Source organism: Stenella coeruleoalba (assembly GCF_951394435.1).
Source record: "Stenella coeruleoalba genome assembly, chromosome: 2".
Classification (NCBI taxonomy): domain Eukaryota; kingdom Metazoa; phylum Chordata; class Mammalia; order Artiodactyla; family Delphinidae; genus Stenella; species Stenella coeruleoalba.
Window position 1 is genome coordinate 163,316,831 of NC_137147.1, and position 23,854 is coordinate 163,340,684.

A 23,854-nucleotide genomic window follows, 5' to 3' on the forward strand; every position below is an offset into this window, starting at 1 on the left:
CCAAAGGGGACCTGCCCAAGGTCCTTTCCTGACCAGCTTCACAGTATTGTAATGTATAATGACAGCCCTCATTTATCATCTATGATGTCCCAGGCCCTGTGCTAATCATATTAAAATATCACCGCATTTTTTCTTTTATGATAATCCTGTAAGGTAGATTTTTGTCTCCATTTCTGAGATAAGGAAATATATGTAGAAAGATAAAGAAACTTAGCCAACAGGACACAACTAGCTAACAGCAAAGCCAGAAATGTTTCCAGGAAGAACTGTCAGATTCCAAAATGATGCTCTTCACCCCAAACTGACAGGAGGAGGAAAGGGGAAGGAAGGAATTTTCTGAAAAGGAGGCAGTTTTGATTGTGTGTCAGCCTGATATTTTTTTAATAAGTCACTTTGGATGATAGGTCAAAGTATGTGACAGTGAAGATATGAAAGTTTTTCTTATTTTATAAGCAGTTGGCTTTCACAGCTGTATGAGACTTTTTCCCCAGTTTTACAGAGAGAGGGTTGGCATGCAGTACTGTATAAGTTTAAGGTGTTAGAGCATAATAACTTGGCATCCATATATGTTGCAAAATGACTACCACAATAAGTTTACTTAATATCCATTGCCTAATATGTTAATTACAAAAAACTATTTTCCTTGTGGGGAGAACTTTCAGGATTTACTCTTAACAACTTTCAAGTATGCCATAAAGCAGTGTTAACCATTGTCACCCGGTTGTACATTACAACCCCAGTACTTATTTATCTTTCATGTAGGAGGCTTTTGAGGTTATCTTAGAGAGGAGGAAAATGACCTCAAAAGAAGGGAAGTGATTTGCTTCCTAGAACTTGTTCACTGATCCAGCCTCACTCTGTGGAAGGCAGGAAGGCCAGTTAAAACCTCATCTCTCCTTCACCAGACATTTTTGAAAAAAAGCAAAGAAGAGAAAGGTCAGTTTCACTGTCAGGGGCCTGGCAGAGGGGCAAGGTGGGTTCAGAATCAAGCAGAACTTCACGGAGATGCCAGCCTCACCCGGGCCGTCCAGGGTAGGGCGGGGATTCCAGGCTGGGCTAGCCAGGGGGGCTTCAACTCTGCACCCTCCTCAGCGTTCATGGAGACCCCTCCCCTCCCCGGATTCCAGCCAGCCAAGCTGCGGTGACCACAGGAACTGGGATGGATCCCAGGAGTTTGGGATACACACCAGGCATCACCAAGCCTGTTTTGAGCAAGTGACTAGAAAAGTGTACAATCAGAGCCGTGCAGGTAGAACAGACCGTGTACAAAACACAAAAACACCCAAAGGCGAGGAGAAGAGTTTAATGATCTGTGTGTGGAGAAGAAGAGCCAGACAGGCCTGATGGAGCGGAATTGATACAAACGCCATGTCCTTCGTTAGTGTAGAGGCAGCAACAGGGAAGCGAGAGAGCGTCGGGAGACCCAGATGAAACGGGGGTGTGTGTGTGTGCGGATTCATAAGGGAAGTCTCCTGTCTCGGGGCGTTGTGCAGTTCCTAGGACAGTCAGGGTGACCTCCAGGGTCCCTTCCAGTGCTGAGCCTCCACGCCTCCGGTCTCGTGGGTGAATGATGCTGAATCGGGGAGCGCTGGGCGTCCCCCGTGATCCCTGGCCGACGCGAGCAGCAGCGTGGTTGCGGTGCCTATTTTTGTTTAAGTTTTTTTCTCTCTTTTCTTTCTTTTTTTTTCACACCTTTATTGGAGCATAATTTACATGGTTGCGTTAGCTGCTGCTGTAGAACGAAGCGAATCAGCTCTGCATACACGTGTATCCCCGCGCAGTTGCCTGTGTGAGGAAGGTCGTGAGCTGTCGTGAGCCGAGGTGGCGTTACCTCCAAGAAGAGTGTTTAACAGCGGCCTCCGGGCCACCGTGTGCCCCGCTTGGTCCTTACCCAGCGGCAGCGCGCCCTGGCACTGTGGGAAGTGAGCACGGAACATTCCTAGAATAACTGAAAATTTGCATTTTCCTCCCCTCTCAGCCTTTTGCTCACCCACAGGGAAGGGGGTCTCCCTGACACCCCGCCACCCGGCCTGTTTGGTTTGGAGCGGGCTCTGCCCCCTCATCAGGGCTCAGCCCGAGAATTCCTTCCTTCCCACCACTTCTGCCCCCTGGTTTCCAAGAAAGAGCTGACCACCCCGAGGTGGAGCTGGCGTCCTTTTCTGAGGATGCAGCTGTTACAAACAGGAGGAAACACTCATGTGAGGCCTCCAGGAGGAGAGGCTGAATAACGACAGCTGCTCCCCAGCTTCCTCGTGCCTGGGCTTTCGGGTGGATTTGCTCATTCACGTATTTCTCTTCACTGATGTGCATCTGGGGAAAGCAGGCAATTGACAGTTGTTGGAGACGGAAACCTGCCTGGCCTTGGTTCGTTTCTGAGTATCCTCTGAGCTGTGTATTTTCAGCCCTGCTGGGAAAACTAGAGGAGTCTATTTAGGGGGGGTCTTGCTCTGAGCTGGGAATAGCAGTCTGTACGGTATTCTAAACTTAGGCCCAGGCTGGCACAGACTTACCTTCCAGAGTCCACCAGCCATGTTTTCGGTTCCTAAAAGGAAAGGCTGGTGGTGGGAACATATTTTTTATCCAGGGCTGGTTTCCTATCTGAATAAGCCCCAAGCTTGTTCCTCTCACGTCCTAAATCGGTTGAACACGGCAGTCTGTGCCCAGTCTGGTCTGTGTCCAGGGCCCTCGGAGTCTGGGACCTGACGGGCTCTGCCAGCCAGAAAGTATGGTCAGTGTCCCCGGCATCTGTCTGCCCCTTAACAGTTCCGAGATCCAAGAAATTACTTCTGAGGCATCAGGCATCAGCTCAGAATTGAATAGTTTGGTGCTAAAGGAAAGGGAAGATGGATGGCTTCAAGCCCAGAAGAGACTGAGCAAAATGCAACTTCCTGTGAGATTGGGGGAGGCCAAGCGGTCAAATGTAGAGCGAGGGTGGCATTGAGGTTGAGAAGGGATGTGAGGGAGAAGAACGGGCTGGAGGAAAAAAAAAAAAAAAAAAAGGGCCGGAGGGACCCCCAGCTCATCAACGAGACTGGCGACTGTAAGCCCAGAGAGAAGAGGGAGGTGTAAGAACGAATGGGGGGCGGGGCGGGGTGGGGGAGAGAAGAGGTGTGATAAAGCAGAGGGAGGAAGTGATAGGATGAGGGGGGGACTCTGAGGACAGGAGGTCGAAGCTAAACCTCCCTTCCTCCCTGCTAATAGAAGGCTAAGGTCAAGCAAGAACTAGAGAAAAGATTACCCAGTGGAAGGCAGCGGCAACATGGTTCTTGCGGTTCTGAGAACTTTTCTAGGAAATGCAGGAGTAGGTGTGCCAAGCAGGGCCGAGCTGAGGCTGGGAACCCTGTCACTGAGCACAGAGAAGGTGAGGGGCCCCGAGGGGAGGGAGGGGAGTAGAACGTGGCAGAGCTCAGGTCAGCCGGGATGGAGCCAGAAGGGAGCAGTGGGCCCCGGGTGTGAGCAGGTCCATGGACCAGAGATCCTGGGGATGCCAGAGAGGGGCTGGGGGGGAGACCCTGGGTAGGGGTCTGGTGCTCAGACCAGGTTGGGGGACACGCTTGAGACCTCAGAGGTGAGACACGGCGGGTAGGAAGCTGGGGGAGGGGGAGAAAGAGGAGAGCTGAATTCAGGTTGTGTTGTCCTTGTGGACTCTGATGTTGCAGGAATGGGGGTGAAAAGGGGAAGAAGGGGGAGCCGGGCAGAGTGGCCCACCATGAAGGTGCTGACCCATCCTGGAGGGGGTGCAGGGTACGGAGGTGGGACCGGGCTTGGAGTGCAGTGGTGGTGGGTCATGGACGTTCAGACAAGAGCTGTGCGTTGAAAGAAGCAGCCTGGAGGGGCAGTGACACGCCATCCTCTCAGCAGACCTGTGGGAGGGGACAGGACATGGCTTCCCCAGGAAAGCAGCTTGGGACCCAGTGTCAGACACCCCCCTCCCCCGAAGAAACCCTCTTGAGAAGCATCTTTGCCTCCATTTCAGGATCGCTGGTGACACAGCCCTCAGCAAAAACATCCACGAGTCGGTCAGCGCCCAGATCCGGAAGAACTTCGCCAAGAGCAAGTGGAGAGTAAGTCCTGTGTTTCCTACATTCTCAGTGAACTTAACCTCTCAAACGAAACTGGCCCTGCAGTTCAAGCATTTTTTATTTCTAAGTGTTACTATCCCCCAAGTTTGATGGGAATCCCCATAGCCTCACCCAAATGTGTGCTAATTTTAACCAACAAGGATTAAGACTTGACGAGAGCATCGTGGTGTGAGAGGGATAAAGTGTATGATTTAATAATATCTCCCCCCTGTGATCCAAAAATATAGCAATATTGCCAGCTTTTCCTCATTGGCTGTTTCTTAAGAACATAATCCCTGTTGTCTTCCTTCACTTTGCTGGAACCTTGAAGCGTTGACTATTATTAAAGTGACATAAAAAGGGGGAAAAAAACCCAGGAAATCTCAGTTGAACTCATCAATACATTCTGGTAAAAATGTGATGGATTTAATCCATTACCCTGTGTTCTCACAGCATGGGTAATTGAGAGCTGGCTGTTCTTGCATGAGAACCAACAACTAGAGACTACACAGACAGTAATTCCACTGACCTACTTTATTTAGGACAAAACACCAATAATCAGAAAATGAAAACGCTTAAAATATATTTTAAGGTACTCTATTATTATAATACACCTTTTGTTCTAGAAGTCATTCTCTTAAATTATGGAGGGAATTGGCTTACGTTTACTCTATATTCCACGGTATTATGTCAGAAGAAAAATACTCTTTTCATCTCCAAAATATATTTTCTTGGGGGGGAGAGGGTCAAAGGATGAATGTACTTTTGGAAGAAGAGGCAACATCCGTTTCCTTTCTAGTGGATCATGAGACCGTTGTCAGAAGTTTGACCTGCTTAGGGTAACAGGATAAATGATAGGAGACAGTCTCGGCCTTTTCTAATTAGCTGGAATATTTTGTCTGCCTTTCCCCTTTCTTAAATTTCAGCAAGCGTTTAATGCCACGGCCGTCGTGAGACATATGAGAAAACTACATCTTGGCAGCAGCCTGGACAGTTCAAATACAAGTGTTTCGAGCAGCCTCAGTCTGGCCAGCCAAAAAGATTGTGCGTATGTAGCAAAAACAGAACTTTCCAACTGGCGTTGGAGACAAATCTAGTAGGGAGAGAGGGGGACTCTCGTTTGCTGAGTAGCTACTGTTTGTCCGGGTCTGTGAATACTTGATCTTATTTAATACTCCCAACAATCCTATTCACTATTTTTTAAATATTTTTTTAAATTTAGTTATTTCATATTTCTACAACCGTAGCTACTGTTGTTTCCATTTATAAGACATCTGAGGCTCGTCCCACACGGCCACGTGTGTGTGGACAAAAGCCCGACACTTCCTCATCCATCTCCTTATGTTCTGATTTGCTTCTCATTGGGCATCACCCTTAGGGACTGAGGAAGGGATGGCAGAGACTCATATGACAGTCTGATCTCATTGACTTTTAAAATATATTTTCTTTTTTTTTTTTCTGATAATCATTTGGGCTAATTTATACGAAGTGTGTTGGCTTTGGGATCAAAGTAATAGTACTAATGTTTTGTTGTCCTTCATCTGTGCGTGGGATAGTTCATCACGAGGGACACACTCACACCCTCCTTATTTTTCTCTCCCACTCTCCACTCTATATTTCTCTTAATCTCATACTAGGCCTTTCCATGGGCTCCTCTGCACTGCAGAGAAGTTGCCTTGATCGTCCCGGTAGGCCTTCATTTCCATAATCATTGAGACCCTTCAGTTTGGTCTCACTCTGAGCATCACACTCCTTCCTGTTTGCCTCAAAAAAGTTTCCCCTCCTCTTTAAATAGCCCTCCCACCTCATTCCGGAATGTCCAGCCCTAAAGTTTTCCCGGGAAATCTCCATGAGCATCCCCTGACACAACTGCACGCTGCTTTAGGCCCACATTTACATCTCAGGGCAAATCATTTCCACCCTCTGGTCAAAGGAAACCCCACAATCTATCGTTTACTTGAAGATTCAGACAGTGGCTCTGACAGCAAAGCCATCTTAGTGATTTACTTTATGGCTATCCCGATGTTCGAGCCCACGGAGTTCACAGTGACGGGGGTGAGGGGTACACTGCTGCAGCTAGGAAGATAAGCCCACGTGAGAATGTTCTGATGCCAACACATTTGCTTGGGGAACATTGGAGGTGCAGCCCGTGAAGAATTTTTCTAGGCCAGGGGGCTGCCGAGTTCACAGAGGACTCAATCAGCAGCCCCGTTTCAATGTGCCCTATGTCACAAACGCTTCTTAGCCAAGGGTCCAGACCACACACCAAGCTGGGGTCAGAAGGGGTATCACACCCTTTATTCGCTCTTAAAATCCCTGCTTCTCACTGCCATTGTAAGAAATAAACAGTTCTTGTGAGGACGCTATATATTCAATACCTAGCCCAATGCCTAGTATGTAGTAAGTGCTCAGTAAATGGAACCCATCATACTATGGTGGCTAAACCACGTTGTATCCAAATACAAAGCAGTTATCATTATTATAATGAAACAAGGAGGGAAGACCTGGGTCTAAGAAGAATTTGAATACATTGCAAATGTTTTCCCGTGGATAGGGAAAAATTTGGAGTCAAGTGCATCAAAGTTTGTCCCCCGCGACAAACCCTTGCAGCGGGAAGAGGGAGTGAGTAGATCCTTCTGAAGCTTTGAACTTCTCGTGTCTGCTATCCCCCTGCAGGTCTGGCACCCTCCACGCTCTGTAGTTTCATGTCCTCTTCATCAGGGGTCTCAGGAATGGGAGCGGATCGGAGACCGAGGCCCACCACTGTGACGACAGTGCACTCTGGAAGCAAGTGACCGGCCCTACAGGTGGGGCCCAGGGGGTGAGGCCAGGGAAGGGGGGCCCCCAGGGGCCACCAGCGCCACCAGCCACTCCAGAGCCATCCCACCTTGCACGGTGCACCTCCCTGCACAGGACTGGAAGACAGAAGTTTTTTACGGCCATATTTTATACTGCAATTCTGAAGTGTTCATTTCTCACAAAGTGTACTGGCTCAAGGGAGCGGATTTGATAGGATCTGGTGCTGTACATACGAGTCTGCAAAGCCCTAACAGAATGGACTTTCTCAGTTCCTCTCCCTCAGCCCTGTCGTTTCCGATCTTCTCAGTAGAGGTAACCGTCTATGTTGTATTTTTTCATTCATAACAAAAAAAGGTTTCAACTGGATTATTTAAGTATCGGTAAATATTGTGCATTAGGGGTTTTTTTTTTCCTTTTAAGAAATATGTCCTTTTGAGCTATACTTCTTACTTCTGTGCCCTGTACCTTTTGCTTGTCAGTAGTAGACTTTTATGTTAACCTTTAAGAGATTTTTTTTTTTTTCCGAAGGGGATTTAAAAGTACTTTTTAAAATTCTAATAAGAGGATCGATCAAGAATCTGTTTCCGCGGTGAAGAGTGCACTTTACTTCAGTTCCTTCTCCTTCTCTCCCCTTCTTCCTCGGAGGGGCAGTTTTCTGAGAAGACAACTCAGCCCTTCTGCAGCCTGTCTTCTCCCCGGGGGTGCGGGCACCGTGGGAGGGAACCTGCAGAAAACCTTGCCCGGCAGCTCTTGCAGCAAAGCCCTCTCCAGCTGGAGACCCTGGGGCCTCTTGCCATCAGTGGTCAGAAATGAAGAAGACTGCTCTCCCAAGACGAAAGGATAGACTTGCTGTGAAGGAGAGGGCCCCCGCTCCCCCAGCAAAGATCTAAGAGCCTCCCTGGCCGAAGGAGCACAATGCCATTTTGTTTGGAGTGAATTTCCCACACAGCTCTCGTTTCTCACAAGGGGAGTGACAGCGTGGAAGCCCTGCTCTCAGCTATGCAGTTTTAAAATTAATCTCTCTGTTTTTTAAAAATGCATTTCTAATCTTACAACTGAAAATGGCCTCCAGCTTACACCAGTTGTTTCTGCAAATGTTTACGCTGTTCTTAGAGGCTGATCCAGAAGGGAGGAGAGGGAAATGGCCTTGGAAAAGACTCCATTTATCTGGGTTGGTTAAGGAGAGCAGGACAGTGGCCACTGCAGTGATGGCCAGAGACCCAGCAAGCAGGACAGTGGCCACTGCAGTGACGGCCAGAGACCACCCCAGCCAGGCCCAGCCAGCGCTGAACGCCATCCTTCTGACCAAGGGAATCCCCAAACCAAAGACCTGTGATGGTGGGGTCACCAAAGGTCCCAGTTTGCCCAGGACTGAAGGATTTCCTGGGATGTAGGACTTTCAAACCAGCAACGTCCGGGGACCACTGGGCCACATTGTCCACCCACGTGGTGGATTGGTGTGCAGGATAGAGTGAGCACAGCATGAAACCCAGGGAAAAGCGCTTCTCCAGGAGGCTTCGAGGATGCTGTCTTGAAGAGGAGAGCAGGTGGCTCCAAATGCCCACTTTGCAGAAGACCCCCCCCTCGGCCCTTGTGCCCATGTGATACCTTGAGTCTGCTTCGCACAGTCAGCCTCGAGCCCGCGGTGGGTCCCTGTTCATCTGCCTGATGGTCCAGTGACTTTCCTGGTTGTTGTCCTCACGCCCTTCTCCCACAGTTGACCAGACACAGTGGATCCTGTAGGCCATGCCATCTTCGTCACTTCTGCACCTTGGCCTAGGTCCAGGCCGAATGTTCAGTAATGCCCCCCATCACACACACAGTGTTATGAGGCTCAGCACTCCATTCTGCCTCCTTTAGGAGGGCAGTGCAGGTGTGCAGGAGAGCAGCCGGAAAGACAGGCATCTGGTCTACCCCATGTCCACCGTGTCCTAGGCACTCAGCCCCTTGACAGGATTCCCGCTTGGTGTCTGCCACACCAGCGTCCAGAGTGAAAATCAAGCTATTACTCTTCAAAATTTGTAAAAAGCCTGGAAATGTCTATAAAACGACAGTAGACCCGGTTAAGAAGGAAGTGGTACCTGAGTTGGAGGACAGTAGCAAGAATATTATAAACAATAACAGAAAACTGAGGCATCTCTCCCAGGGGTTTATTAGAATGTTGCTTACCAACAAGTGTAATGGAAGATTCAAGTTTAGACAGTATAAGAAAACAAGGAACTAGGGACTTCCCTGGCTGTCCAGTGGTAAAGACTCTGTGCTTCCAATGCAGGGGGCATGGGTTCGATCCCTGGTCGGGGAACTAAGATCCCACGTGCCTCATGGCGTGGCCAAAAAAAACAAAAACAAAAAAAAAGAAAACAAGGAACTAGATGTTTTGGAGGAGGGGTGATAATTTGCCTGACTTTGATACTTCGAACGTGTGCCTGAATAGTTATCAGCTCCTCGTACTGTGTGCTATGTGCGGTCATTTGCACTTGCAAAGCAACATCTGAAGCCAAATTTATTGATGATAAATTATTTTCTGGAGCTGATGTGTGGGGTGCATGTTCTATGCAATTAGTTTGAAAGTATGTCTTACCTGGAAAGTGCAGAAGAGCTGAGAGATGGGCCGGACCCCCTTTTTGCAGTTGGGGGTCTGCTCTTGGCCATGGTTGGCCTGTAACACGTCAGGAGATGGTGACTGTTTCAGCCCAGAAGTAGACCCTGTTGAACTTGACATCAAGTGAGTCTCTACTGTCTGGATGCGTGTATTCCCATTGTTTTAGGAGGAGGAGAAAATACTGATAACTCCCGTGTAGAACTTACGCTCTGTTGAGAGAACCTTCGTGGTAAAAGAATGGAGGTTCTCTTTCAACCGTATTTAGTATTATTTACACTTTATGACAACATGGGAAGAGAGCTCAGAATGTGCCTTTTGGTAACGCCTGCCAAGTGGAGTGGCAAAGTCCTAGGACCCTCACTGATGTCAAATTCCACCGAGGAAGCTGAGCATTTCATATGGGCCCCCAGCTTACACACCCCCTGGAGGCCACTGTGTGCAGCTGAGGCTAATGGTGGACCATGGACTTCAGCACAGTCTGCCTTCCAACCTCCCCGCCCCCCAGCTCGGTCTCTTCACCTCCTCACAGCAAGTGGATTGTTTCTGTCATTTGAAAGAGTGTCCTCAAATGGTCTTGCACTCAGCTGCCTGTCTATCCCCGTTCACTTCCCTGGTCTTCATCTCATCCGTGAGGCCATCAGGGAGGCTAGCATTTGTCTGAAACAGAGAGCGTGCACCCGCATGTGGCCCCAACAGACCTTTGAGAAGGTCCCAGCTCTCCAGCCAGCTCTTAGCATAGCGTCCAGGGAACTGGGCAGTCAGGCTTGGGGTTAACCAGGCAAGGCTCTGGCACTTAGGGAGCATGAGCCGGTGAAGAAAGGCATTTGGCATTTGGCGCCCCAGACTCAGTTTACCTGCCCGTCACTAACCTCATCCTGTTCATTTGTCTCCCTTGGCGTCCAGCAGATCCTGGGTGAATTGTGATCGGGAGAGGAGGACCTCCCCCCTTTAGAACGAAGGCCAAAAACACCAGGGACAAAGGGAGGGAACCCAAGTGACCCCTCCTGAAAAGGGGGATTGACCCTCTCTCTGGAGGAATGACAGCTTAATCTGATGAACGCCCCGGGGGTTTGACATTTTGTGAGCAATTTTAAACAGAAAGAAAAGACCGTATCCCAGGGGAGATAACTCTGTATTTTAAGGCTTTGGCCACCGTGGCCCCCTGGCCCACCCAGAGCCTGGGCTTGTGTTGATTCTTCACCCTGGAGAAGCCACCCTGGAACCATCACTCCAGGGCTGAGGGCAGGAGAAGGCGGGTATGGCCTCTGTGCTTTGCCTGCAACACTCATGACTTCTCGACTTCATATGATTTCCACAAGCTCACTGCTGGGTTTCCTCTGGATGTGAGAAGGAACAGCAGAGTGCAGCAAAGGGCAGCTCCTCCCATTTCCATAAACAGAAATAAGATGTACTCTTTCCCAGGGTTGCACAGTCACTTCTGGCAAAAGGAATGAAAGTCCTCCGATTCAACCGATGCACGAAACCTTTGCATGTTCTTCTGAAATAATACTGCTTCCCGTTCTGTCCACTCACACTCTGCAGAGTCGGCCTTTTCCTTAAACACATTCCAGACCAAACACTGTTCAGTTTGTTTAAAGAAAAATGTATATACCTGTATGTAACCCACAACTCTTTGCTGGGGGCAGGGGGCTGGCCGTAGGTTGGGGCTTCGGGTGTACCTGACATTGGCCAAAGAGTGTTCCAGTCCTTTGGTTTTCAGAATTGAAAATGTTGTGATAGGAAAGGTAAATTGGGCAGATTTCTAAAAGGGGGACTTAATTCACAGAGATGCCAAGAAAACTAGTCTGCAGATGAGATAGCTTGGAAACCTCTACACTGGACAGCAGGCAGGGAGGAGAAAGAGGAAGATAGAGGCCCAAGCCCCCTTCAGCCCCACCCTTCGTCATGGTCCCAGTGCATCGTGATCTGCAGCCTGAGCATGGGCACAGGAGCCCAGCCCCACTGTGAAGTGGGCCCTGCGTGCTGGCCACGGCCTGGCCCGCCTCCTGCTCTGCGCCGAATCAGACAGCAAGGAACATCAGCCCTTCCCGCCTTCCCTGCCACCTGCAGCAGGAGCAGCTGGGCTTGTGACTCCGGGGGTCTCTGCTTCTGGAAATCCAAAGGCTGTGCATTTGGCGGCCAGCCCCACAGCATGCGGCTGCCAGGTCTGGTTTCGTGGACAAAGTGTGGAATGGCTTCTCGGTGTCTGAATCTCTCTACACCAAAGGGACTAACTATTGCATTTCCCCCTTTGTACCAATGCCGCTTCTGCATTCGCCACATCCATTTTGAATCTTTTGGTCTCCAGAAAACTTCTCATACGATGATTATGTCTTCTGATGATTTACCAACTTAGTTTACTTCAAGGTGATTTTATTTTCTTATGGACAGGAAAAAAGAAACTGAAAGGAGTGTTTGAGGCTTTAGGCATAGGGATAAGGTATGACCAGGGACTCAAAAGCCCCAAACACTAGATAAATTACTTCTCAAAGGAAAACCTTCATCTGGACAGACTGAGGTTCCTGGGCCCTCACGGTAGCCTTGCACTTGAGGGAAGAGGAGCGCTGGGGCAGGACTGGCAGCGGTTTGGACATTTTACAAAAACAAAAACATTTTGACAGCGACAAAAATACTGCAACCTCGCAGCATCTTTGTTTTGCAAGACAGGCGGCATGTTTCAGAGGACATTTCTCTTAGCCCCACGATCAGGTTGGAAGACATGAAAGGTACATTCTGTCCAGCATAGAATTTGGAACAATTTCTAAATTGGCTCTGGTCACCACACATAATGTCATAGTCCTTCTTGCGGCTCTCCCAACAGTGAGCACGTTTTCCAAAAGCTTATGACGTCGAACCCAGGAATGTCCCTGTGTCTAGTATCACCAGGCTTGCAATTGGTTTGATTTTTCCATAAAACCATGCTTGTCCAAAAGAAGGGAAACTGTGCATTTATTCCATGCATGTAATAAACTCTGCAAGAAATTTACCCCACGTAGGTTTGCGGCACTGCAAAATTGTTAACGGGCCTGTGTAGCAAATGATTCTCTGCCTTGACAATCATGTACACATATCAAGATTTCTATCATAATGACAATGAGATTGATGACTTCTTGTTTTCCTCCAATAAAGACAATTAATCATCTTCAGATGTATGTGGTTTGTTTCCTCCATGAGAAGCAAGACTGGGGTGTTTCAACAGCTCGCTCTTTCCTCCTCTCTCTGAAGTTTGGGTTTGAAGGAAGGAGTTTGAATTGAGCCCCTGGAAACTCATAAAGTCCCCTAAATACTTTATCACCAGCCCGATGGGCAGGGATGCCAGGGATGGGGGCAGGGCGTGCACATTGTGGCATTGAGGTTTGTGGTGGGCTCCCCGCCCTTTTCCTTGCCACTGCAGAAGGTGGCTAGAGGCAGACCCAGAAACCCAGATCACGTTAACTAGATATTCTTGAGTTGTTTGGAGGAAAAGCCGACACTGATTTCCAGGAAAACGTCTCTGAGTAGCACTTGGAATTCTCGATGCCCAAAGGAAGATTCCTCGCTGATCACGTTACCAAAAGTGGGGTCCAGCTGCTCATCGCTCAAAAGCCAATAAAGAGGCAAGGTTGGTGGCAAGGACAGTTTGCTTCATTTTGGGTGCTGGCACCCGGGTTGCGGGGGGAGGGGACGCCTGTCCAAAGCCCGACTCCCACACCTCCCCGCCCCAGACAGTCGGGGGGCAAGAGCTTTTACAGGCAGAGGGAGGGGGCTACGTGTAGAAACAGCACAGTCAGCTCTGACCGTCATCTTGACATTGGTCATCAGTGGTCTGACCAGCATCATCTTGATTGTTTTAGGTACAGTTAGTCTTCAGTTCCAAGGTCAGTTTGTTCCCATTTCTTGAGGCCATTTCTCAGAATTGTGGCAGCTTACGTCATGGCTACAGCCTGGTCATCGTGTAGTTAACTTCTTCCACCTGGTGGGGTTTTCAGTATCTACAAGACAGCTCACAGGATATGGCTCAGAATATAGCCCTTGAGGAGGAACCAAAGGTCCTTGACTTTGCTTAATGATTAAACTATTATTATTTGGTCTCCTTTGATTGTTTTCCTTTGTTTCTGCATTTTCTCACTTCTCTGATTAAACTTATTTTTTGGCTAAAGTTTTTCTACAAACAAAATGCAGGCAGAGGACGTGGGGGACAAGGACCATAGGGTCCTGTCTGTTTCAATCAGAAGAGTGAATAGTGTCTTTTTTTTTTTTGGTTGGGGGTGCTTACAGCTCATAGCTCATCAAATATATTGTGGGGATTGGATCTGATCACCAGACAATTCCTCCAATCCAAATAGTAAGTTGTTGTGTAGAGGGGAAAAAACGAATTGGACGTGGGTTGTAGAAATGTAGAATTAATGCTATCCCACACAGCCAATATCAAGTGAAAACAGCATGGGCCTTAGTGGAAATAAGTGAGCCCCAAAGAAACACCTGATACCTGATGACTAGTCCTTTCTTAGCTGACAAGGCTTCTCTCAACCCAGACCCTAGTTAGGAAGTATATCATGACAAAGGGATCATTCAGTGGGTGCATAGGTGACACTTAATGCAGACTTGACGGAACAAAAGAACTTTAGTAAGCTAACCACTTCTGAAAACTATTTGTGGAGTCATTAAAGAGAGGTCTCCCCCACTGTGGCCGAAAATGTAGCCAAAGCAGATGCACAGAAGTGTAAAACTGCTCCTAATAGAAAGCTGGGGTTTATCAGGGGCTTAGAGTTGAAATGTTAAGGTCAAACCTGAACTTTTGACTGAGCTCCAGTCACAGTGACCAGGCCAGCACCTCTATCCTTCAGACATTCACCGAACCTCCCTGGGGCTCAAACAAAGTTCAACAGGCATTGAAATTCACCCCACATTTCTTATATTTTTCAGATAAATTTTGGTCTGGCCCGTTCTCTTGGGATTATCTATCATTGGCCGTAACACATTCAGGGAGCCAAGAATTAAACAGAAGCCTTCCTGCATAGATAACTGTCCACCCAGAAAAGAACCATAGCCTTATTATTGTCAGCAACGACAACTACTGCTACTAATCATGTCATGGATTAGCCGTTTGCTGTGTCCTAGGTACTGTGCTAAGTGAATTCCATTCAATGTTTCATTTAACCATTAGCTCAACAAGGAAGGTGCCCTTATTGCCTAAATGGGTTCAGGAAGATTCAATGATTTACCCACTGGCAGCAGAGTTTCAGACTCAGCTGGACCAACACCAAAGGTCATCCCGCTGCATTACCTCTCGTAATTTTATGTAGTTTTGAATTTTATGAATTCCAAACTACATCATCTGGATTTCATTTACTTAGTAAGTAACTAGGGGCCCCTGATCATTACTGAGTTGAATGACACAATCAAATCAGTTAACATTTTGGGACATCACTATTCCTAAGCTCCATTCTTCATCTCCAAGAGAAATTTCTCTTAGCAGCTCGGCCTAGCCTTACACATAGTTCAATAAATGAAGAATGGCAGAGAGAACCCAGACATTACTGTGTTATCAGCCCATGTGTTTTCTGCTGTTCTGTTATTCCATGTCTCAGGAGGAATGGCACAGAAGCTGGATTTGATCTGGAATCAGAGATGCAGACAGTAGTCCTAACACTGCCAGGTTTTTGTTTTGTGTTTCGTTTTAGATTAGTCTCTTCTCTTTCTCTGATTAATATCTCTGGAAAGTTCTGTTCATACACACGGAGTTTCATCCCTGACACGCAGGCTTCCTTGTCATCTACTCTTCTCCAGATCGCCTTCAAAACCTCTGATTTATTTTCAAGACAGTGTCTCAGATCTCTGGTTCTCTTCCAGCCTCTCCCGGGAGGAACTGTGTTTATCATGAGCTCATCTTCCTAATATGTTTCCACCAGCAAGCACAGACTCTGTCCAGAAAGACTTAGTGGGCCAGAAAAACGCAGTTCTTGGTCAACTTATGAACCCTTTTTCTCTTCCCTACATCTCAGGCCACTTCTTCCCCCTCCCTATAACATTGTTTTAGCTTTGCATGATATTTGTCTTGAGGGCATCAGGATTCATTTCTGTGGGCCTTGCTGAGTCAGGCTGTTTTACATCAGCTCGTGGAGAAAAACACACGGGTTGCTGCACCACCAGCCAACCTGGCTGTAATCATGCAGAAGGGCGTCGTGACCGACCCCTCTAACGAGGGCCAGCGGTTCCCCAGCAAGAACATGGAAAGCAGCTGGCTTTTGTACCCACCTAGCACAAGGTGCTTGTCACAGGGCACCCCTGGGGGAGGAGAGAAAGCTTACTCCGGGGTGAGTCTTTTAAACAAATTGTCTCGTATCTGGATGGTAATCCCTACAGAGAAGGAATGTCTCAAGGGCACCGTGACTGGGGAGAACTTCGCATCACTTCTGGCTCAGGTAAGTCAGACTGCCCTAAAGGGGAGCCCTGCTCCCTCAGCTGTGCTCCCGGCAAACAGTCCCCAGGCTGCCACTGCTCCAATAGCTGCATCCCAGGGCTTCTCACTCCTTCTCCCGGGGATCTTGCTAAAATGCAGATTCTGAGTCAGCAGGTCCGTGGTGAGGCCAGAGCTGCTGTGTTTCTAACAAGCTCCCAGGCGGTGCCACTGCCGCGGATCCCTGGGACCCTAAGCAGGGACCCTAAGCAGGGACCCTTAGGGATCCCAGGGACCCTAAGCAGCTTGTGCCACGCCTGCCTGCACATTCGAATCACCTGGGGAACATTTCAGAAATGCTGATGTCCAGGCCAACTGCACCAGGATCGCTGGGGAAAAGGTGCGCTCATGGACTGAAGGCTTTATTCCTGGCCATACAGGTGGGCCTCTTCTAGGACTGCTGACAATGTGAGTGGTGCTAGAGGGAGAGACAGGCAGAGAGACAACACGAAAGTACCCAGCATGGAAACCACAATCTGTTTGTAACCTAATCTTGGAAATGGTGCCCCACTGCTCCTGCCGTATTCTATTCATTAGAAGTGAGGACTACCCGTGGCCGTGACTACCGGGACGTGGGGACCGCAGGGGGCACCCCACAGCATTGTCCCTCTGTCAGCACACTCGGGACCACTCAGCCACCCTTGCTGACCGGAGAGAGAGGGTGAGGCTAGACTGTGATTCATGACCCAAGTCCACATGCTGAGGGAGAGGCAGTGTGGGGAGAGAGCCCCTGGATGCTGGAAAGAACCAAGATGTTCTCAAAATGACATGCGTCCAAGTAATGTCTTTAAAATCTTCTATTTGCTGTAAGAATGTAGCACAAAATACCAAAGCATTAGCGAACTGCCCTGGGAAAGCTGCAAGCCTCAAGACACAGCATTTCCTGTGTCCTGAGGAGACGTTTTTAACTCTTCAGAGAAATAAAGTAAGCTTTGGCCAAATGTCTCAAATCCACAGGTGCACCCCATCTACCAGTCGGTGTCAACGTGGTCCTTCTTAAAGAGCTCAGGAGTTCTGATGCTTCCTGTGGAGGTGGGAAATGAAGCTATGCCCACAGCGGCTGGTCCTCATGACTGAGGTTAAACCTGGGCACAGAGACTGGCTGGAAAGGGCTCTTCCTCTGGACCAGTTCAAGTGTCTCCGCTTCACCTGAAGATAAGCAGGAACGTGCTCTGGGGCAAAATCCACCAGCGGTCCCTTCTCTCTGACGCCAACGCGCATGTGCAGAGGGGTTCACGGTGACTGAAGCACTTGACGGTGAATTACCATTCAGTCCTCACAATAGCCTGTGAGGGGAGTGGGAATGGTCCTGATCTCTGCCTCGTACACGAGAGAACTGAGACTTAGAGGGAGGACGTGAGTTGTGTAAGGGGCACAGTTGGGCCTGAGGGGTCTCCTGGGCTGGCAGGCGGTATAACACGACCAGGTCAAAGTGTAAGAGAGGGAGGCTGACTGGGATGTCTCTTGGGTCCTTCCTGACCTAGTCTCCAGGCTGGACTCCCAGCTCTCACCTCTGTGGCCACCCACAAGCCCAGCATGGTCAGGGCTGAAAACTCAGTCCTCTCACTTGTCCTGTCCCACCCTCTCGGGTGAGGCCTTTTTCACTCAACAAAAATTTCCCGAGTGCCTCCTGTGTGCCAGGCACGTCCTAGCACTGAGGATACAGCCATGAGTGACACACCGCAGACCTCTGCCCTCCTCAAGGTTCCACCCCCCCCCCATTTCTCCTCCGCCGCTCCGTGTGTGTTGGAGGTGGAGGCATGGTCAGAAGAGCTGGAGCTGTGAGTCCATCATCCAGTGTTGAAGAAGCAGCAGGTAAGCTTTCTCCTCTCCAGGGGCAGGGCTGTGCAGAGGGACCTTTCCCAGTGGGAGCCCCCCACGGTCCTCTCACGATGGACCCCACACAGGTGTGCTGAGCCACATGCCTGGGAGATGGCTGTTAAAACACTGACTGAGATCGCCGAACGCCAGACATTATCTGGCCGTGTCTCATCAGAGGGCAACAATTCTCCATGTTCCTCCTGGCATCCCCCCATCCCACATCAACCCTGAGGGGATATTATAGAGTCCGAGAGCCCAGATGGAATCCAAAGACTTGGTCATGGTCCTGGATGTGCCTCTTAACGACCTGTGTAATCTTGGGTGAATCATTCTGACCTTTGCCTTCTGTCTTCACTTACACCATGATGGGTACCCAAGGTAGCTTCCAGCTCTAGAACCCTCTGACACCCATACATCACTGAATCCCCGTGTTATAATTGTGCTGGGGGCCAACGCCTCTCTTTGGGTTTTGCTCTTTGCCTAGAAAAGGGTGTTGCCATGTCCAGCTTACCCTTTTTGCTTCCTGAGAAACATGGGAAAGAGTCTCAGTTGAATCTGTGAATTTCGGGCTCTTCTAGCTTTGGAGCCCAGCCCAGAGGCAAGAAAGAGCGTGAGTTAGAATTGTTATAATGGTTTTGAAACCCACACTTCCTGTCAGTTCTTTCCAAGTCTGGTGTTAAATGAACAAGCTCAAATATGAATGTTAACAAGGATGACTCAGGCCTAGAGAATGTGGTAGCATGATTCTGGCTTTAAAGAATGGCAATAAAAGGACTTTTCTGACCCATCTGTTGACAAAAGACAGCAAGAGATCATTAATCTAGTTCACTGATCTCCAAACAGTTTTGATTCTGTACCCTTTTGATAAATGTTTTTGAGCATGCAAGCATTCCTAATATATGAATATATATTTGGAAATTATAGGCATGTAATATTATACCTACAGATGAACATATAAAATATACACAGGGGAAGAAAATTAAAAGAACAAGATCAAGACGAACTCTTGTCAGCCGAACACATTATCTTTGTCACATTAATGTAATTTAGTAGGTTTTTTGTTTTTGTAATACAGCAATTTGAAAGTCCAATTCCAAGTCTAGTTTGTCTAAATTCTTGGTCTCTAAGATCTGTTGTAACTGAAAAAGTTGCAAGGCAAAAATATGTAGATCTAAATGGAAGACATCTATTGTTGGAGGGCTTGTAATTGAGGACTTGACCAAATCTAAATTGGAAACTTACAAGACTGAAGGTGGTGTTACCATGTTACTGAGCCCAAGCTTGTGCTGCTCGCCACATGACAGGCCAATAAACTGAGAGACAAGTTGTGGGGGCAAGGAACAGCGACTTTATTTCAAAAGCCAGCAGACCAAGATGGTGGACTAGTGTCCCAAAGAACGTTCTCGCCTGGGTTTGGATGCTAGTTTCTTTTATAGAGCAAAGTGGGGAGGTGGGGAGGTAAAGTTAAAAAGGCCTTAAGTTGTTGCAGATATTTCCTGGTTTCGGCCATGCACTGGAGGGGAAGTGTTAATTTCTTCTTTCCTTCAGCCACCGGCAGGTGGGCCAGGTCAGTATGTTTCCTGGAAGCTAAACAAAGGTATTTTAGTTAAGCTCAGGCATGGGAGGCGGGGTTCCTGGAGATGGGCCATTGTGTATACTTTAAGCTAAAGGCAACATCCCTTTAGTGATGACCTTGTAGCAAAAGCAACAGAATACAGAGATTAAAGTGAAAGAAACAGATCCAACATGGCGTCAGATTTGTTACCCTTCCTGCCAAAGACCCTGTACCCCACTAAATCATGTTACACAAATATATAACCATAATCCAGGTACGAACAGTTCCCCCAAAGACCCTATTTTTTGGTAGAACAATAGGTCAATGTTTATATTTAACTCTTTAAAAAAAACTTAAATTTTTTGAAAACTCACAGCTGAAAGGAAATAGGTACTAATGTCTTTCTTTTGATTAAGACACTCCAGGGAGCTTGGGGCTTCAGACCACTAGAGCAATGGTCCCCAAACAATGTGGCCCAGTTTCTTGAACCTCAGCACACTAGCAAGTAGAATTGACTAAGAAAAGATAGTGCAAATAGGTTTTAAAAATGAATTTGCAAAAAAAAAAAAGTGGTATTACATTCAATGGAATATCATTCAGCCTTAGAAAAGAAGGAAGTCATGCCATTGTGACAACATGGATGAACCAGAAGGACATTATGTTAAGTGAAATAAGCCCGTCTCAGAAGGAAAAACACTGTTTGATTCTACTTGTATAGAGTATCTAAAATAGTCAAAATCATAGAAGAGACTACAGCAGTGGTTTCCAGGGGCTTGGGAGCCTGGGAAATGGAGAGTTGTTATTCAGTATGTATAAAGTTTCAGTTATGCTGGATGAATATATTCTATCTAGAGATCTGCCATGCACATCATGCCTATGGTTTACAATACAATCTTGTGCATGTCACAATTTGGTAAGAGAGTAGATCTCATAGTAAGTGTTCTTACCAAACCAAAACTAAAACGAACAAAACCAAAAGGTCATAAGGAAACCCTGGGAGGTACTGGGTCTCTCTATTGCCTTGATTGTAGTGATGGCATCACGGTTGTTTTGCATATGTCCAAACTCATCAAATTGTACACACTAAATATGTGCGGTTCTTTGTAAACCAATTATACCTCAACAAAGCTGTAAAAACTGGATTTGTATTTTATTATTTCAAGTGGCATCTATGTCTGTTGAGCAATAGTAAATACATGTAGGAGACATATCTCATCAGTCGACAGGCAAGGAATTAGGCAACCTTGCAACTGCAGTCCTCGACCACAGCCAAGCCCCCATGAAAACACTCCCCTAGAGGGAGGAAAAGCACTTGGGAATAAACATCCAGACCTCTTAGTGATAGTCTTAAAAATCCAAGCCTATTACATGTGACAAACCTTACACTAACCAAAGGGCCTTGTGGTAAAGCAGGCATTGTGAAATTATAAGTCCTATCCTAGTTCCAATCAGTGTGCTGAGTGGCACTTGTGACCTTGTGGAGCAAAAAACAAGGTACAGTAGAGAGGGATACAGCTAAAATGCTTGCACTGAAAGAGAACCATCCGTGGTCTGAGATGCTAGGGCGTCCCCTCCTGCAGGGGTTCTTTAAGTTAACTGGTCATATGAAACACCTGGGCATACCCTTAAAGTGCAGATTACAATTCAATAGGCCTGGGATGGGCCCTGAGATTCTAAATTGCTAACAAGTTCCCAAGAGGCACAGGTGCTGCTGGTCCAAGACCACACCCTTAGTAATGAGACCCTACCATCTCTGGGTCTTCAACAGGGGAGTCCAGTCTTTCCTGAGCCTTTCTCAGTTAGCTGGCAGCAGCCAACAGTCGTGGAATCCAACAGAGGCCGGCATTGTTGAGCTATATGTAAAGCTCAGAAGCTACAGGTAGTAACTAACTAAGGTAGTAACTAATTATCAGGAGGTTGACTGCCCAACCAACTAACCACACCTCAGTATTACTTCCAGCCCAATCAGGCGGCACCTTTGGGTCAAACTTCTTTAAATCCAATTCTCATCCCCCTCCAAGGAGCGGATGCAGCAGTCAAGCAAGGAAGAGCCCTGCAGGTGGGCACCGCAGCGTCCCCTGCTGGCGGGAGGGATCCCCAGCAGGAGACAGGATGCTCTTTAGGGGAAGAGGCAGCAGCTGAGCAGCCAAAGATGGCGCTAAAGACAGAGGAAGTGGGGCTGCATCTCTGCTCCAGCTGTCTGCACAAAACCCTTCCAGGGTAGCTCTTCGTAGAAAGTCCCCCTGTGACCTGAGGCACCAGGGATGCAGCTCCAGTGGGAATAAGCCAGCTCTCACGTGCTGGGCAGGACTGGTTCCATCACCCACACCTCGAAGGTAAGACCAGGAGCCCCAGGGGCAGCCATTTCTTCCTGTCGGGACCACTGTGGCTCTTCCCCGGCCTCTCCTTTTCTGAAGGAAGCTACCCTCTGTGATTTTAAGGCAATACCCTGGCCCGCACACTACTGTGAAGTGGCAAGAAACTGCTGTAGTCTTTCAAAGAGAGGAGATAAAAGATTCATCCGCTTTCTGGCTGGGTCTCCCCTCCTCAGCAGCAAGAGAAGCTGTTAGACTTTGCTGAAGCAAAAGCAAGTACCCCAACCCCCCAGGTAAATGTGTGCAACCCTGTTTTTCCAAGAGGAAATGAGACGGGTTTTCTTCAAAAGTTTCCTAAAGTAACTGTGAATTAGCTTGTGATGCTCTTAAAGGCATCTGCTCAGAGATTCACACTTGGAGCTGACTTTCCAGTGAATCGTCTTAGGAGGCTACAAGGCTGATTTCCCCATTTAGGATGAGCTGCCGGAGCCTCCTGCTTCCCCTTACCGACCCCTGGCTATTGTGTTACAAATGGCGATAGTGGAGGGTAGATCTGAATGATTGAGAGCAAAGGTCAGGACTAGTTTGCTCACCTTCTCATCCCCAGGACACCGGTCAGCACTAAATAAATATTGGACGAGTTCATGAATCGCCAAATTTCTGCTTTAGTAAATGGAACTAGCAGGTCAGCCTCTCTGCCAGTTACACGTCTGGGTGAATACACGTGGTCCCGCCACGCCGCTCACCTTGGGTCCTTCCACCTGGAGCCCGCGTATTTGGGCGCTGGCTGTCTCAGCTGTGCCGGTTCATTTTCCCTTTGGCCGCGCTGCTCTGCCTCTGGTCGTTTATTAGCCTGGTAGGCTCAGACTCCTCTTAGAAACTGCCCGGACGCTAGCTCTGCTTCCCTGCTTGCAGAGGACAGGCAGGAGGAGCCTCGTCTTAGGGCTCTCTCATCAGGCACCACTGTCACACTGGCTCGTGGGAGCCATCAGAAGGTAGAGCTTTGCCATATTTACCTTGAAGCCCAACTGGAATAGAGTTCAAAACCTTCCTCTACTGCCTTATCCCCTTTGTTTCTCTTCCCTCTGCGCCCAGGCTGAGGGATTTTTAAACTTGAAAAGGTGTTGGTTCAGAACTGAGCATCCCAGCCTAGCATGTCAGTGCAGCAATGGCTTCTGGGAAGTGGCCAGAACACACCTGCAGCCACTGGGGACACAAGTCACTAGCCTGCCCTAGACCTCGTCTGGTGTCACCTCCGTGTCGTCTTAGGGTCATCCCACCACTAGGATGGATGTTTACCCAGGATTCAATTTTCACGGAGCCTGGCCCTCTAGCGGTATTCATAACAGCTGGAAGGCGCAATGTTCCGAGTCAATTTAATCAGACAGTTCCAGATGTTTCCTTTCAGTTGGCCAATTGTGTGTCTCTGATGCATTCAGGATGCCTAGGAGAACGCCAGGAGCTCTGAGGACCTAATCAACAGTAGACATGCTTAGGCTGTGTTTGCCAGGGGTTAGCCTGGAGGGAAGGATGAAAGGGTGGAGCACAGAGGATTTTTAGGGCAGTGAAACTACTCTGTATGATACTATCAGGATGGATACATGTCATTATATATTGTCCAAACCCATAGAACGTACAACACCAAGAGTGAACCCCAATGTAGACTGTGGGCTTCGGGTCCAGAAGTTGTAACAGTTGTTCCACTCTGGCGGGGGATGTCGATATTGCGGGAGGCGAGGCATGTCTGGGGGCAGGGAGCATATAGGAAATCTCTGTACGTTCCCCTCATTTTTGCTGTAAACCTAAAACCACCCTACCAAACTCTTAATAGACAGGGTTCCCTCAAAGGTGGAGGGGTATGATGGGCAGAGACTGGGTTGGCAGCTGAAGAATGGCTGCGCAGATTCGGAGGTGAGCGAGGAGCCCCCTCCCCGGGTGCCTTGTTGATGACTTTGAGGCTCTGAGGTAGGTCTGCTCCTCTGAGAATGAGGTACAGGAATAGAAAGTCATGGCTTAGGACCTGGAGCCCAGGGGACGCCCTCTGGCGGATCTCTGCACACGGGGAGGGCAGGAAAGGGAGGCTGTTGTCGGTTTATCACGGATACTTATCTAGGGCACCTCCACCCGCCACCCTGCCTGCCCCTCCGCTCCCTCCCCCTCGGGGAACAGGCACTGAGTGAGCGAGGCATGAAACTCTATGTCAGGCGCTTTGTTTATTCTGGAGCTGATTGCGAGCAAGGCTGGGCCGCCCTATCTGCTTTC

The 23,854-nt window shown here is 48.4% G+C and overlaps 1 protein-coding gene and 1 long non-coding RNA gene across 4 annotated transcripts in view; both read left to right on the forward strand.

The window, feature by feature from the left end:
• Positions 1-12,561, forward strand: part of CAMK1D (calcium/calmodulin dependent protein kinase ID) — a 417,502-nt gene extending 404,941 nt beyond the window's left edge. For 2 of the 3 annotated variants that reach the window (XM_079912676.1, XM_079912677.1), the window contains 3 exons: positions 3,977-4,064; positions 4,988-5,105; positions 6,738-12,561. In XM_079912676.1, coding sequence (XP_079768802.1) covers positions 3,977-4,064; positions 4,988-5,105; positions 6,738-6,856 — 325 coding nt within the window. In that variant the 3' untranslated portion in view covers positions 6,857-12,561. The remainder of the gene's footprint in view (positions 1-3,976; positions 4,065-4,987; positions 5,106-6,737) is intronic. The other variant, XM_079912678.1, reaches the window with a different exon arrangement.
• An 8,773-nt stretch (positions 12,562-21,334) lies between these two features.
• The window catches only part of LOC307182690, a 62,020-nt gene continuing 59,500 nt past the window's right edge, over positions 21,335-23,854 (forward strand). Inside the window, exon 1 of the long non-coding RNA XR_013827238.1 lies at positions 21,335-21,613. This is a non-coding gene — a long non-coding RNA (uncharacterized lncRNA). The remainder of the gene's footprint in view (positions 21,614-23,854) is intronic.